The following is a 17,237-nucleotide window of genomic DNA, read 5'->3' on the forward strand; positions in this document are numbered from 1 at the left end:
ATGGCGATAAAACTGAACCGAACTAAGAGACCAGGAAACCAACTCTCATCAAATCGAGAACGAAGAGAGCAGATGAACCACAAGATTGTCACAATGCTCGTAGCTGTTGTTGCTGCGTTGATTGTGTGCCGTCTTCCTCTGATAATTGTAATCTTATCCTGTATGTTTGGTTCAATAGAAATTTGCGGCCAACATAATTTTGTGTTTGCAGGCTGGTTTCTGACCTATGCGAACAGCGGTATAAACCCATGGATTTACTTCATCTTCAGGGAGCAATTTCGCCATGGAGCCAAATTGGTGCTAAAAAAAGTGTTTCCCTGTTGCTGTAAATCCGTAAACGTAATTGAAGCTGAGGAATCTAATGGTGTAGACATGTTAACTCACCTACCACGGCAACGAAGTTACGCTTACGAGATTGAAGACAGAGAGTTCAGAGATAATCTGGCTTAAATATGCAAGCAAGATAAGCACAAGTTTAACGAACTTTATAGAGTGACCTTAATAATAATAATAATATTATTATTATTATTATTCTTATTATTAATAATAACTTTATTAACGTGTGAATCGTTCTAGTTTTTACAAGTAAAAACTAATTGGGGACACCTACTTAAAACTAATTAGACTAAGCTAATAATAATAGTAATAAAACTATGTACAAACAATATAAAATTAGTAAAAGCTAAGTTTTACATAACTTGCAGTTTTCACAATTATTTTTCGACGTAACATTTGATAGGTCAAGGGCCCTGACTTGATTTTTAAATGCAATTAAAGAGTCAGCCATTTTAATTGATTTGTAAAGCTTCGACCAAATGTAAGGTCCCATGTACCTTAAGCTATGTCTTCCATATGTAACGGTGTTACATCTTGGTAAGGAGAAATCGTCTGTATTCCTAAGATTGTACCTACTCATGTCACAACTAAAAAGTTCAGAAATATATGGTGGAACTAAATTATTCTTAACTTTATACATAAATATGGCCTTGTCCTAGAGCCTGCGATTACATAACGTTGGAAGTCTTGCTTTCTCTAGAAGTGCTTCATAGTGCTAGTCCTGTCACAGTAAATAGCTCTCAATGCTCGCTCCTGCAACCTTTCAAGCTTTCTCTTGTCTGACGAGCGACAATGGTGCCATACTATATGACAATATGTAACCTGAGGTAAAATAAAAGCTTTGAAAATTCTTAATTTAGCTTCAGTAGGTGACAAATTCCTAAACCTCATAAGTACTCCTACTTTCCTTGCCCCCTTAGTACAGACGTTGTTAATATGCTTAGTAAAGTTCAATTCATCATCAATTGCTACTCCCAAAAGATCAATCCCAGGACTTGATTTTATATTAATGTCCTTTATATTTAAGGTAATTCCTTAGTATTGCATTGCGCATCCCTACTGCGCACGATTTCCGCGTCATTAGCGCGCGCACATGAGCACGTGCTCATACAAAACGTAGGAGATTTCGCTCAAACTAAACCCGATATCGAAATAAATGCTCATTTTCTCTCAAACGAGCACGGTGACCCCCGATTTTTTTTTTCTCAGGTATTTGCTAAAAACAGTTTAATAAAGAACATGTTTGAAGAAGAAAAAAAGTTTGATAGTAGAACATGATTTTTTTTTGGAAAACAGTTCCGTACTGTGTGTATTTTACCCAAGGTGAGGACTTCAAGCTAACCACGGAACTGTCCCAAAAAGTGCACTATTCCCACAACCAGAGAATGAAAGACGGCGTAAATGAAGCGATACTGCTTATGTAAATAAAAGAAGCTTTATTTTCAAAATAAAAATTTGTGTCTCTGAAGTAACCAAGACTTAATTCTGTATGAAGGTGATTCGAATTTTTAACGCGAAAACAGTAAAAATACCCCATTTTAAGAGCCTGCTGACGCGTAAACAAGCACGGTGACCCCATTTTTTTATTGCATTTTTTTAATGTTCATATCATGAATGTTAATTATGCCAAGTTTCCAAAAAAGTTTGATAGTAGAACAATTTCAAGGGAATTACCTTAATTAAGTTCATTCCCTTTTTCTTGTATCTTGATCCCAGACTCATAGCTTGAAATTTATCTTGGTTACACTTGGGTAGGTTTTGCTGATACCATTCAGAGGTACGGGTTCCCTCATCGTTCAGGATTGTGTCTACATCCTCAATCTTCTCTCCAGAAGAGTACACTTGGTGGCCATCAGCGTACATGGCAAGCCTACCCGCGTGAATTTTTTGAACAAGATCGTTTTGGAATATGTTCCAAAGTAGTGGCCCTAGGTTTGATCCTTGTGGACAGCCTCTGCTTCCTTCTCTCCATTCACTGAAACCTCCTGATCGCATCCGCACCCTGTTTTTTCTTTCTGTAAAATAACATCTCATCATGTCTATCGCACTTTCCGAGAAACCATAAGCCCACAACTTTGCTAACAATAATGGCGGATGGAGTGAATCAAATGCCTTCGATAGGTCTGTCGATAATATTCCGACCACGTGTGTGTTGTCCAGTGTCAGCTTCCAATCCTCTACCAGCTAAACTTATTCATAAATGGCGGTCAATTTATAATTCTTTTGTCGAAGTGCAAATTAGCCTACCAAGCCTCGATACCCTACAGTGAATTGAAAAGAATTCTTGCTCTAAAATGAGGCTTGGTAGGCTAATTTGCACCTGGACTAAAGAATTATAAATTGTGACCGCCATTTATGAATAAGGTCTATGGACATTATCTCAGCGATCTACAAACTAGCCAACCGGAGCTATACACGAACTAAATTTGAAGGAAAGATCTTGAAGTTTGGAAAGACAATTAAAACTTGTCCCACTTTTTTCACATTTTCCATAGAATTTGATATTTGGTAATATTACATTTCATATTGTGGGACCCCGGCAGGAATAGCTCGCCATTCGGAATGGCAGTCTAACCACAGCTTCACGCTCTGTTTCCGATCTTGGAGGAAATCGGTTATCCAATGTACGATCAAGTTTGGCAGATCAAAGGTGCGCAGCTTCCTCGCCAGAATTGAATGATCGATTAGATCAAATGCTTTTCTAAATTCGAAAAGAACAACTCTGGTAGTTGCGCCGTTGCCATCGGTGTCATTGGTCCAACGCTGGGTCATGTCGATGAGAGCGTGTACTGTTGACGAATTTGGAATGGAGCCGAACTGTTGGCTGTCGATCTTGGTTAGGACGGCTGGCTTTACAAACCTCTTCACTACAAATCTTCTGCCAACTTAGACAGGAGTGGTGTCAGTGATATAAGTCGCAAATGGTTGGTCACATGCTTGGTCTATATGGATAGAAAACTAGCACTTCACATTACCTTCTAATAGTTAAGTCTCTGCCATAACAACTTGGCAACTTTAGTTCAACTTATAGCCACGATTATGATAACCTTCCTCTTATAAGCGTTTTAAAGTATTTTATTCTGAGGGCAGTAGCGCATTGAATTCAAATATACTGCGTCTTTTTGCGTTGATTCAGGGTTTTGAGATATTAAGTGAACAATCTTCGCACTAGTAAGTCGTAGGAATAAATTGGATTAACCAGGAACGTATAGAAATATTGCTGGCTTCCCCTTCATTTTACACTATAATGACAAAACAGATCTTTTTTCTGACGTTAAAAACTTGGCTACCTATCAATCATTTGACAGAAAGAAAAAATTCTTGTCATGCATCTTTATAAAATATTCTCGCGTATGTGGGTTGAAAACCCACATATTCAAATTTATTAAACTCGAATATTACACAACATCACGAATTCACAAAGGAAAACCTCACAAAAACCTTTTCCAGCGAAAAATGTATTAAAACAAACAGCATATTTGCTATTAGGGCAAAAAACCCCTCCTATTTCATTGCGTGCGTGAAAACAAAAAACCCAATCAATCGACATATCAAAATTAATTACCATAGGCAACAAAATAAATTTCAGGATCAAACCCTTTTCTGAAGAACTTTTCCTTGAATAATGATTACAAAATAGACAACAAGTTTTTTTTCAAATAATTCTTGACTGCCACATTTCCAATTTTTTTTTTTACCTGAAGACTGCGCAGAGTTGAGCACAAAATACTTAAATATAAATAGCCATACAACAAAAAACATAGATGCATTCAAGGTGTTCGATTCTTTCTCTGAGTTTGTTAAACCCATATCCAGCCAGAATAGAGAATAGAGAATTTGCCATTTGGTTTCAGTGTTGTCCATAACACTACATATTCGCAAAATATTGCCATCCGACGGCGAAAGATGCAATTATTCGTCCCATTATTCGTCGCTTTTAAGATTTCAGATATTCATTTTTCACAGCTAGTTGTTTATCGAATTGACGTTCCATTATTGAGCTCCAAAAGGGTATATTTTGTTTAAAGATCCAATAAAACATCATTCGACTTACATCGGCTTCGTCGCCATTGTTTGCACTGCGTCCACCTGATAAAATCTATGCATTTCCACAACCCCCTGAAGCTTACCAAAGATACGCGCACGATACTCTAGGCACAACACCAATACTTAGCAGGGGAGAGACAGGTTTCCATTTTCCTGACACGGGAAGAAAAAACGGAGAAATGACACCCATTTTCCGACTGGTTTGGCGACCCATTAATAAATTGTATTTGTAATATTAACATAACAAATACCTTCCAAAAGTCATTTTTATTAATGCCTCGGTGCTCTTTTATAGCCATCCAAATCTGATGAACAAATAAAACAGGGACCTGAACGTAAGCAGGGTAAATAGAAGAGGAGGAAAGAGGGAAGAAAATTGCTAAAAGTTTCAAGTTCAAATAATGATGCACTGAACGTACCATTTCTTGAAGGACAGGTGATCAAATAGGGAAGATATCGTTAACGTCACCTTTTGTCATTATGTGCCAACCAGAGCCTCATTGGCTGTCGAAACAAAGGGTCTTTTGTTCCTGTAGCTGGAACATTTGAATAACAAAAGCAATTTCTTACCAATATTGGGCCAACAACAGCAAAACTGCGGCAGAAGATATTTTTCTTAATTTAGAGCGGTTTCAAAATTTTCTTGCCAAAGATGTAATCGATTCGAAAAGAGCAAAAACAACCTTCGCGATTTCGCCTAAAGAAGACTTTCCATATTTATTGATTGCCGAACCAACTAAGCGTTGTTTTACTGTTCGTATGTTAAAAGAAAAGTCGACGATGGAAGACGTGTCTGGTACAGCTAACAGCGCACCCATATCTATAGCGTATACCGTGTACAGCTTAAGCATTGAGAGCAGTGCAAATACAACAAATAACGCTTCGCTGTGGTTGCAGAACGACATTGACAAATTGGCCACGGGATTCAAACTAACGGGCTTTCTTTTACTCTTTCTCGTTTCGTTGTCCGGAAACGCCTTACTGGTAGCAGTATTACGCAAGAACGCCAATCACAGAATGCGTACACCGAGTAACTATTTCATTTTCAGCATGGCTTGCGGGGATATCATTCTCACTGTATATTTCATGCCTCAGTTTGCAATAACAAAAGCCTACCACTATCGATGGCTTGTCAGCGGAGTTGCTGGCCTGGCACTGTGTCGTTTATCAGTCTTCCTTGGTCAATTATCCGTACTTGTTTCCACTGCTAGCCTGTTTGCTATCGCCTTGGATCGTTTGTTTCTGGTGTTTTATCCACTGAAAAGAAAAATTACTCTTACCAAAGCAAAGTACGCAATTGTTGCAAACTGGTTGCTCTCAATAGTATTCTCTCTACCACCATTACCAGTGGCCAAAGTCTTTGAGATAGAGCCTGGATACCTCGTTTGCACTCTTGATTTCGAGCTGCGGGACTTTATCATCGTCTACCTCTTGTTTTGCTTCTCGATCGTTTTCGCGTTTTCCCTCATGCCTATCGCCATTTATATCGCCATCGCGATAAAACTGAACCGAACTAAGAGACCAGGCAACCAACTGCCATCAAATCGAGAACGAAGAGAGCAGATGAACCACAAGATTCTAACAATGCTCGTAGCTGTTGTTGCTGCGTTGATTGTGTGCCGTCTTCCTCTGATAATTCGACTCTTATCCTGTGTGTTTGGTTCAATAGAAATTTGCGGCCAACATAATTTTGTGTTTGCAGGCTGGTTTCTGATCTATGCGAACAGCGGTATAAACCCATGGATTTACTTCATTTTCAACGAGCAATTTCGCCAGGGATCCAAATTGGTGTTAAAGAAAGTGTTTCCCTGTTGCTGTAAATCTGTAAACGTAATTGAAGCTGTGGAATCTAAATGGTGTAGACATGTCAACTCACCTACCACGGCAATGAAGTTACGCACACGAGATAGACGACGGAGAAGTCATCGATAATTTGGCTTAAATATGCAAGCACAAGTTAAAACAAACTTTATCGCCATTATCTCAGCCATCTGCAAACTAGCCGACCGGAGCTATGCACGAACTAAATTTGAAGGAAAGATCTTGAAGCTTGGAAAGACAATTAAAACTTGTCCCACTTTGTTCACCTTTTCTATAGAATTTCATATTTAACAATTATTCCATGAGCGTGCGTTGGATATGAGATGATAAATAGCCAACGAGGCGCGTAGCGCCGAGTTGGCTATAATCATCTCATATCCAGCAAGCGCGAGTGGAATAATTGTCTTATTCAAAACGCCCCCAAAATATAGAAAACTAGACTACAATAAAAATAAAAAGGCCCAAAAATCACGCATATGCTTGCCGTGTTTGTAGATCATGGTATAATGGCTCATAACCCATGATGGCTTAGCCAATCAAAACTCTCGAATTGCATTATCCAATGATCCAGTTTTTAATAATTGGTAATATAACATTGTATATTCGCTTAGAAAGGAAAAGAAGTGTACAAAAGGCGGAGAGAAAGGGCGGGCAGAGAAATTATATATCCATGGTGGAGTTCTCCTTTAAGTCGTCGCCTCGTAAACCGTTTCAACGAAAAGAACCTCAACTAAAGCGCAGCTTCACGTTGTAAATCAGTTGGGCCAAGGGTCCTAAAACCTGATTGATACGGCTCGCAATGAGAGTTAGAAAATGAACGATACGGACAAACTTGAATGATCGCGTTTTTACCTTATAATTTAATTGTTCTTAACATTACTCAACACCTTTCACAAATAAAATGATAATGTAGCAGTTAAGGCCGGTTACTTACATGTCTTACTACAAAGGAAACGATTAAGTTACGCAGCAAAAACTATACAGCATATCACTTATAAGTCTCAGTTTCCACTGTAAAAGCATATTTTAAAACTTCAGGCCAACTGGAAGAAAGTACATTCCTATCTATCTTAAATCACTAGCCTGCAAGCAGGCTCTTCTGTTGAACATTTTCAACGTAAAACATGGATTGGATTTGTAAAAGGTAGATTTGTAAAACATGGATTTGTGAACGATGGATTTATAGTAACATGATAGCATAGTTCGACTGTTGATTTGTTTCTTTGTCTATCCCATTATAATTTGAATTATTTTACTTTATTTTCATTTTTTATTTATTTTATGGCTTAACATTTAAATAAGTACGGGGAAAAAACTTTTTGTTCGTGTTGAGTAATCTTAGCATTTGGGAATTTTTACGAACATTCAAGAAGTAATTACGGCTAGTTAGCATTCTTGGCATTCTCTACTGTGCAAAAAAATTCCTTCGTGCTTATATTTAACTTATTAAACTTAACAATGCGCTGAGCGCGTTTTTAATTTCTTAAATGATAAACATCTTAATACACAGCAACTGGTCCAGGCCGATTTCCAACGTTTCACGGGAATAGATAATTTTACTAGGGCAAACATGGAAGAAACAAAAGTGTACGTGACAAACGAACGACCAGGCTACCAAAAAGCAGAATTTTAAAAATGAAAATTAGGGGCCGATTACATGAGCCGGGTTGGCTCGGTTAGCCGAGATCCCGGAACGTGTGACAAAAACACCAAAAATCAAGTTTGGAATTACTAACCGGGCTGAGATTTTTCCATGTAATCGCGTTCACCGGGACAGCCCGCGCCGGTTAGCTGGGCCAGCGATTTCTAACCACATTACTCCATTTTACAGCAAAATGGCCCACCGAATAGTCGTTTTTTATGTTTAACTAAAGGATAAATAAGATAGCAAACCATAAGTCTTCTTTACATTGTAGAATGGTGAATTTTAATAACAATTTAGCGAGACAAACGGCTGTCCAAATTAGTCCAAGCCGGGCTGGCTCACCTCATGTAATACTGGGCTGAAAGACATCCCGCCAAGTTCATGTAATCGGAACCTTAGACCTTTGACGAAAATAATTTTACATGTTTTAATTTTGCGAGGGAGAAGATAGGTGATTGTGTGAGGAAAGAGATGGCGGATTCTTTTAAGCTTCCAACTCTGACTAAAAAACGACGACGAGCATTTGACTTTCCAGAGTTCTCGTGGAGCTCAGTAAAAACCAAAGAAGAGCTTAAAAGCGGGGCATTTGGGTCCGTCTATTTCGCGGGTTTTAAATTTGGAGAAGTGCAGCGTCATGTTTGAATCAAGAAGTTGAAAGGGGAATCCGCCGCTTCAAAGTAACGCTTCGAGAACCACATTTGCAAGTGGTGTTATTGTTGTTATTGTTTGGTAGGTTTTCTTTCTAATATAAGATTGAAATATCTTTTCTCTTGACACCGGTTAACTTAAATCAGTTTCCTCTTATAAGTTGTTAAATTAAAAGACAACGCTTTCTTATCATGAAGTCATTCAGTTTGTTCCGGGTAGATTTAAAGGTTAATTTCGCATGTGTTATTGAAAACTAAACCCTGTTAGGCTTCATTACTTATACAGCTGCAAACGTTTGTCGAAACAGGTTAGGAAATGACAAGACAGTTTCGTTTTTGGATCATGTTTGCAAAAGGATAGGTTCTGCTTTGTTGACAACTAAAACAGTGGATTCTATCTAAGGCCATCCCCTTTTTTTTGTCCGTTTCGCGTCGTCCGACCGACCCAAATTTTTGGCATTTTCCGAAAAAAAAAAAAAGGTAACAACGTTTTTAAGACATTTTATGTCGCATAGGAGTTTCGGTTGTTGATCCTTTTTCCCACTCTGTCTTAATTTTGCCACAACATCCACCAACTTTTCCGCCACATTGATTTTAAGTTCACAGCTTCTTGTTTTCCTGGTTCCACAGCTGTGATGATGGCCGAAGCGCTATGTCCTTGAAATGTTTAAATTCCTCATAGCAGGAAAAGAAATGTTTTGTTATATTAACTGCCCCATCTGGACCAAGCTTTTTCAGTTAACTCAAATACAGGAAAAAGTGAACACTGTGAATCGAGTAAACACGTGAAAAAGCGTACAGAACGTCGCAAAAAAGAAAATAAGCACGAATAATTTTAGGTGTATGAATTGGTAGCAACAATCCATGTTTTACAGATCTACCTTTTTTAAATCCATGTTTTACAAATTCATGTTTTAAATCCATGTTTTACTGTTCATACCCTATTAATATTCATTAGTCCAGAAACTCATAAGGGTTGAAACGTGTAACGGCCCCTTGTGTGCTGGGAAACAAGCTTCTGAATATTCAATTTGCTAAGTACCATATTTGGAACAACAAGAGCTAGGGGTTTCCGAATATGGTACTTAGCACTGAAACATTCAACCAATCAGTTCGCACTGAATATTCGGAAGCTGTGAACGCGCGTTACACGTTTCAACCCTTATGGGTTTCTGATTAGTCCTCATGCATAGTATATAAGCGTGCCTTGATTATTCATAGTTGTCAGTTTTGCCTACCTTTGGTCGGAATCGTTTGAAATATGTCAGAGCGTCCGTCCCCACTGAACGACCCTGCAAGTGTCCAGCAAATTTTACAGCCCCTTCAAGGCTTTGTTGAGCAGGCTGCTCCGCCAACCATGTCTTTATCACAAATTCACTGGCGACAAATGTCTGATTGGTCGAGGCCTTGTCATCTGACTTCAATAGCTCAAATCAAACATGGCTGAAATACGAGTTTCCATAACAAAAACAAGAAAAGCCTGTCGGTTGAAGGTGGGCCTTTAAGGAGATTCAGTGCCATCATCCAAAACAAATTTCATGCTGGCCTACTAAATACTTCCAGTGCAATAAATTATTTAACCTCTCTTTGTGGACTCTGGTTGCAACACAGTGGTATCAATAATTTTAATCCCCTTCCATTAGATTTAACTTTTACAAAACTCCATAACTTCATATTTCTGTAATAATTGTTTAAAGTCATTGAGCAAAAGCATACAAAGCAACATTTGAAAGGGGCGTAATCCCATGTTGGAGTTTTCTGGACAAGACTTTGCAGAAATAACTCCTGTTACCTTTCCATATGTAAAAAATATTTCAACATTAGGTGCAATTAATTTTTAGCAATAATTGCTTTAAAGAATTCTAATCATTCCTACCATTTCCAAGGATGATTAAATTAAAGTTGATTGCAGTGTAAGAAGTAAAAAAAAGTGGGCATATTTTTTCAAACTGTAATCTATTTCCATCCTTGCTTTAGTCCCTGGATAGTATTAAACAATGGTGGGGTTCTTGTTGTTCCTTTTTGGACGAAAAATTGTGGATTTGTACTGCTTATGATGCTGAGACCAAACAGCTGGCGGAGTTGCTGCAGCACATTTAAGGCTATCAATCTGAAAAATGACTGGAACTGTAGGACAATTGGGTACACAAACAAATAACTTTTACTGATCAATTATAAAATGCCAGTCATTTGTCACTTTAGAACTGGTTCCTCTAAGGGGTCAGATCTCTTTAGCCTACGTCCACAAAACAAGGTTCTGTTACCTTTACTGGTTTTTTTTAAAAAAATTCCAATAAGTGGCCTGCCATTGTTATAGGGAAGACCCCCTCCTGAGCAAACTGCATCCTCATGTTTGGATTCCCATTGATTTAATCAATTTAATGATATAGGCAAATTTGTTCTACAATAATACTCAAATACCATTATAGTCTTTTTAACCTAACTTGAGCCACCAGCTTCAACTTTGATACCTTGTTCTAAAAGCCAAAGCAAAGCAAAGCAAAGCATGGCGATTAATCACTAATAAGAGCACTTAAACCCGTTCACCCCTAAACCGGCCATACTTAGTATTACTCTGTCTAACACCAGTATTTTACTCTGTCTAACACCAGACGATTTTACTCGTCAATGGAGAATCCCCAGGAGTCAATGGGTTAATCACTCACTTAAAAATGTCCCATTAAATATTATGTTCCACTAACGACCAAAACTGTACTAATAATTTGAATAACAGCTAAGGTCTGTCAAATTCCCATCTGAGTTACCTGACAGCTCTTACAGTACTTCTTGATGGTTTGCCCTTTAAAAGCAACATTCAGAAATAATAATGCAAATAATATACAACTGAAGCTATTTTGCCTTATCTACAAGACAAGACAACAATATCCTTTATTCAAACACAGTCAATATTAAATCAATAATGTTTGCTGTGGGATCATGTGCTAAATATAATAAAGATACACTGCAGGAAATAAAAGCTTAAAACTACGTAACTATGTGACAGACAGATATCTACACAGAGATCATATTGCAAATATTAAAAACGGTAACGGTTGATTGACAAGTTCCATGTTCAAAATGGGAGAGCATGTTTGAAGTCCAGCAGGACCAAGATGAGGGGTTATGATAACAACGTTAAACATAATTTTTACTAAAATTATTTTACTGTCATCAAACCCAATGAGACCTTATGCATGGGATTGTCACTGTTTCTAGTTGCAGCTCCAGATCACATAATATATTAATAAATTTCGTTATCTAAGAAAACAACAAACATGTGAGGTGTATTAAACCAAAAAAAGTGGGTTTTGCTAAAAGCAGGCCCGCGGCCCAGCGGCCCGCGGCCCACGGCCCGCCACGGCCCAGCGGCCCGAAGGCCCAGCGGCCTGCGGCCCACGGCCCGCGACGGCCCGGCGGCCCGGAGGCCCGGTGGCCCGGAGGCCCACACAGTTTTGTTGTCCAGCGGTAAATCCACGCGCATGCACAGCTTTGCATCGGGTTTGGGCGCACAAGACGGTGAGTTTGAATTCGTTTACCATTTTAATAATCATTTCAATCCTTTTCGATCCTTTCTTTCGTTGCATGTTGCTAAGTGAAAAACGTTGTCATTCTCTGTTGTTTTCGTCTGTTTACAACAACAAACAGAAACAAGGATTCAAATGATTAAAATGGTAAACGAATAGGCCATTTCCGAGTTCATATCCGCCTCCTCTTCAAAGCGAGTCTGAGTGCAAAGATTTTGTGATGGTAATTAGTTCTTCTACTTTACATATGAATGAAAACTAATTTTCATAAGAAAAACTTCGCACTTAGACTCGCCTTGAAGAGGAGGCAGACATGAACTCGGAAATGGCCTATTCAACCTCACCGTCGTCCATTTTGCACGCCCAACACCCGATTCAGATCTGTTCATGCGCGTGGATTTACGCTGGACAAAAAAACTGTGGAAAATCAGGACTGGGCTACCGCCGGGCCGTCGCGGGCCGTGGGCCGTGGGCCGCTGGGCCTTCGGGCCTTCGGGCCTTCGGGCCGCCGGGCCGCTGGGCCGTGGTGGGTCGTGGGCCGTGGCGGGCCGCTGGACCGCGGGCCTGCTTTTAGCAAAACCCAAAAAAAGTCCATCGCAATAACGCTTCCTTTCAGCCTTTTCAGTAACAACTACCCACTGTCAACCATACTTGACTCAAAACAGATTTCTTGATCCAACAACACATGACAGTCCCCTAAAACCAAAATTACATCATCATTGCTCCCAGAAAACAATACTCTAAAAAAATGATTTGAAAAACAGTCACGAACCTGAATTTATAGATGTCTATATACATCTGTACCTACACTTCTGTTCTTCCAAACATTATTTTAACTAACATGGATTTTGGCTGGGGTAAAACGTGCCTTAAACTCAAATTAATTGCAAATCCATAACTTCGTAACTATTTCAACGCCAGGATCGGTGAGTTGTGACTGCTAAAAAGTATAATAACTTTGACATTCACCAGAAAAGGGAATATAAATGACCTTAAAAGCAGCTATTCAAAATATTTGATACTAGGGTTACGTTCCCAATGAAACAATCACATTCAAAATTAAATTCACATCTGATCGAATCATTGATCATTCACGCATGCGCAGAGGTGCCGATCGCAAGGGTACGTATACAAAACATGGACCGCAGGTCCATGGACCACCCCTGTGGTCCACCCCTTATTTTGTGCGAAAAACCTTTAAGAGAGAGAGCGAAGTGGTCCTTGCACTTATCTGGACAATTTCATCAATTGTCTCTCATAGACACCTGAAAAATTCAGGTGGACCCCTGCGATGTGAGGACGGTTGAAGGCACTGGTCAATTTGTTGGGCTCGTTTGTTCTGGTGAAGGACTCGATAAATTAAATGAATGTATATTTGAAGTGCGGGTTTTAGACGAATCCCTTTGGAGCCACCAATTTGAAATCGATGTTATAAAGATGTCTATAAGAGACAATTGCTTAAATCAGTAGCCCATAACTATAAGCGAACAAAAGCCCTATGTGAAGAAGAAAAAAAAATGATGCGTCGGCAATCGAGTCTGCTTTGTCGACTCTCCAGATGGTGATTGTGCGTCCTGCGGCTCTTCTGACCCATATGCTGCGATCGCTGCCCTTGATGAAGTGGTCAATGTCACGAAGGAAAGGAAAGATGAAAGAGCGTCGCGTTATGAAATGCAGTGCCATCCGTTGTTGAACAACCCGTGCCTTCAGCAGGTATTAATAAAGCTGGTGGCGTCTAAGGAGGAGGCCGAGGTGGCTATTGTTATTGCTAAGGAAACTAAACGGCCCGTCCCAGTAAATCAAGGTTCGTTCACTGGACGGACGCGTAAGGCTCCGTACTAGAGGCGTGGCACCAATCGCAGTCCTAGATCACCTCCGAAGATGAAGTGCTGGGTGTGTGGTAAGGAGGGACATATCTCGCGTTTTTGCTCGGACGAGCGCTAAGGATTGTGTAATCAGCGAAAGTGATTTGTTTTGAAATGGAATTCTGGATTGTCTTTGTTTTTTGCAATTGACAATAATAAAATGTAAAGGCACCGTATTAAGCATGTGTCGCCTTCTTTTTGGAAGTCTGTGGTCTCGAGGTTGCGAGAATGACCCCACAAGCGTTTTGCCCATAGGGGGAAACTCCTAACCTGCGGGATCTGTAGTTTTCGCGATCCGGACTCTTTTCAATCTGGTCAACTTCGCACCCCAATTGGACTCTGGGAAAGAAATTTGGACGGGTACAAACCTGCAAAGGATGTCCTTGAATGGCTGGAGCATGGGGTGGAAGTTAGAACATACGAGTGAGGGGTGGGAAATTAGTTTGGTTAAGGATGGGTAAGGTTGGGGGCTTATTATTTGGTATGATTGTTTGGATTAGCCAGTGAATTCCACGGCGATTGCGGGGCGCAATCTGGGGTGACTTTCCCATAACTAAATGCTAATGGGTATGCAAGGAGGATAATGAACTATTCATACCCTATTATGTTCTTCAGTGCTTGGTGACGAATATAATTACAATCAAACTCCGTCACCGCACTGAGGGCTCACATGAGACTTCAAAGCACACTGCACACATGCAAAAACAGTCAACACAGAATCCATAGACGGTACTGAACAGTTTATTATATAACACTTAGTCTACAGACTGCAAAACACTTTCAGCAAAACTGTTCTTGACATCAATTTGTTTGTTGTAAAACTTAGCAGATGTGGAGAGTGAGCTCCACCCAGCTGTAGATAAAATCTGATCGAAAGAGACAAGGCTGGCACTTGCTTTGGATGTGGCTGCAGCCCTGGTACTGAGTGGCCTGAAAACTTCTACATTTATCCCAGAGATGCACATCACAACCTTAATCCCCCTGCTAATAGTACTTCTAGACACTGGCGTAAAAGGTTTCAAGTAACCAATAAACAATTGCTTGTAATCCCCACGTTTACACCTTCTACGAGCTAAGTACATCTTGAGAGTAGTGACCACGCAAATACGAGGATCAGCAGGATACGAAGTTTGAGCGGTTTGCTCAATGCAAACGTAATGGAAGTTTCGGAACTAATCATATCATTAAGATTAAGGTAATGAATGGTTTGCCTCTTTGGCCAGACACAAACGATACTAGCATGACAGTTTTTAATGTCAAGTCCTTTAACGATACATCCTCTGAGTTTGGTATGGTCTGAAGGTAGCTGAGTACTTTGCCAACGTCCCAAGTTTGTGTATATCGAGGTGCTGTGGGTCTTGATTCGAAAACACCTTTGAGGAACCTTGTAACCGTAGGGTGGGAGCCCAATGATATCCCATTTATGGGTTTGACAACACATGACAAAGACGACCTAGCAGTGTTTATACCACTATAACCTATTACACTTTCATACAGTTCAACTAAAAAATCTAATGCTTGTGATATAGTGGGGGAAACACCATCAATTTGTTGTCTATGACAAAACGAAATCCACCTCTTAATGTAAAATGAGTATTGTTTTTGAATTCCTTGCCTCCAAGATTGGACAGTGATGTCTCTAGCCTTTTGAGAAATCCCTTGTACTGCGAGGGATTCCCTGATAATCTGCATGCCATCAGAACCATCTTCTTGATTAGCGGGTGTGGTTCGTGTTTTCTCCCGGGTATTTTGAGCGTGGTCAGTTGTTGTGGAAGTGTCCTTGGAACATCCACGACCAGATGTAACAGCTGTGAGTACCATGGCTGAGTGGGCCATAAAGGTAAAATCATTATGCCCTCTGCTTTTTCCATTGCTATTTTCTGCAGGCAACGAGCAATCAAACTGAATGGGGAAAAAACATTAAGCTGACAAAAAAAGCATCTACCTAAGTTGCTCCAGGATCAGGTCTCCAGGATGCATAGCAAGCGACCTGCACATTTAGCCTTGAGGCAAAGAGATCTATAGTGGGTTCCCCCCAAATTGCTGTAACGTTTTGAAAAATGTCTTTCCTGAGCATCCATTCCTTATTGTCAGTAAAGACCCTAGACTCTCTGTCTGCCTGAATATTGTTCTTCCCCGGGATATGAGCTGCAGAAATCCAGAGCTCTCTCTTAATACAGAACAGCCAAATCTCCTTGGCGACTGAGTTAAACTCCATAGAATCTGTGCCTCCCATAGAGTTAATATAGTTAACAGTAGTGGTATTGTCCGAATAAATACGTATGTGTACAGATGTCATATTAATACAGAGGGCTTTCAAACCAGGGAATACAGCCATGAGTTCGATCTTTGAGTTTGGTGTACAAATAGGGTATTCAGCTGTCTCAATATTATTGCTCCACCACTGTAGTTCAGGGCCCGGTTGATCAAAAACCGATTAACGCTAATCCCAGATTAAAAATTAACCAAGGAAATTATTTCTCTACTCCCAAATGCTGTTCAACGCTGATATTCGGCAAAACTTTACATCGGAGGAAGTCAATCTTGCATGAAAAACAAAAATGAGCCAAAGAAACTTTCACCAAAAAGTGGAAAACGTGAAACAAAGTTTACGCTAATCCTGGATTAAGTTAATCGGCTTTCAAACAACCCTGTCCTGAAAAGCTTTCTTGCGATAATTTTATACGTGCCTGGTAGTTTCCTTTATTTTGTCTAAGTGCCATGGCTTTATCATGTTCTAAGTGTCTATAGAAAAGTGGGCCATAAAGCACACCTGGAAAACTAGACACTAGTAGTCCGACAACTTCTGCAAGTTCCTGGATAGACATTGTGGCACTGCAAACAAGCCTACTGCACTGCTCTTTGATTCGAAAAACCTTTTCTGTAGGCAGGCACACAGTCATACTGACAGAATTCAGAACAAAACCCAGAAAAAGAAGTGTCTGGACTGTTCTTAGCACTGATTTCACCGGTGTACAATAAAACCCAGTTCTTCAAATAATCACCAAGTATCAGTAATGTTAGTCTGACATTCATGTATTGTATCTCCTTGTAGATATGAGTCATCAATATATCCCACATTTAGATGCCCTTCCTTCATAAGGGTAGCATAAACAGGATTCAAAATTTTCGTAAAGAGGCGTGGGGCACAAGAAAGACCATTAGGTAAAAAAGTGAACTGAGACAATTGTCCTATCCAACTAAATTTGAGAAACTTTTGATAATCCTCATCAATGGGAACCGAGAAGTAAGCATCCCTTAAATCTACGGAAGCCATGTAACAATTCTGTTTCATAAGCCTAATAGCAGATTGTAGAGTATCCATCTTGAAGTGATGATACTCCACGTGATC

The 17,237-nt window shown here is 39.7% G+C and overlaps 2 protein-coding genes across 2 annotated transcripts; both read left to right on the forward strand.

Annotated features, from left to right (window-relative positions):
• Positions 1-450, forward strand: LOC137995320 (neuropeptide receptor 22-like). The gene has a single exon (XM_068840893.1). The coding sequence runs from the start codon at positions 1-3 to the stop codon at positions 448-450; it is 450 nt and encodes a 149-aa protein (XP_068696994.1).
• Positions 451-5,163: 4,713 nt separating this feature from the next.
• On the forward strand, positions 5,164-6,315 carry LOC137995321 (orexin receptor type 2-like). Its single transcript, XM_068840894.1, has one exon. It carries the CDS (start codon positions 5,164-5,166, stop codon positions 6,313-6,315), a length of 1,152 nt encoding a protein of 383 aa, XP_068696995.1.
• The last annotated feature ends 10,922 nt before the right edge of the window (positions 6,316-17,237 follow it).

This window comes from Montipora foliosa, chromosome 3, assembly GCF_036669935.1.
Source record: "Montipora foliosa isolate CH-2021 chromosome 3, ASM3666993v2, whole genome shotgun sequence".
Taxonomy (NCBI): domain Eukaryota; kingdom Metazoa; phylum Cnidaria; class Anthozoa; order Scleractinia; family Acroporidae; genus Montipora; species Montipora foliosa.

Bases quoted from the DNA above. Each gene is read 5' to 3' on its own strand.
- LOC137995320 (XM_068840893.1), top strand. From the start codon at position 1: ATGGCGATAAAACTGAACCGAACTAAGAGACCAGGAAACCAACTCTCA.
- LOC137995321 (XM_068840894.1), top strand. From the start codon at position 5,164: ATGGAAGACGTGTCTGGTACAGCTAACAGCGCACCCATATCTATAGCG.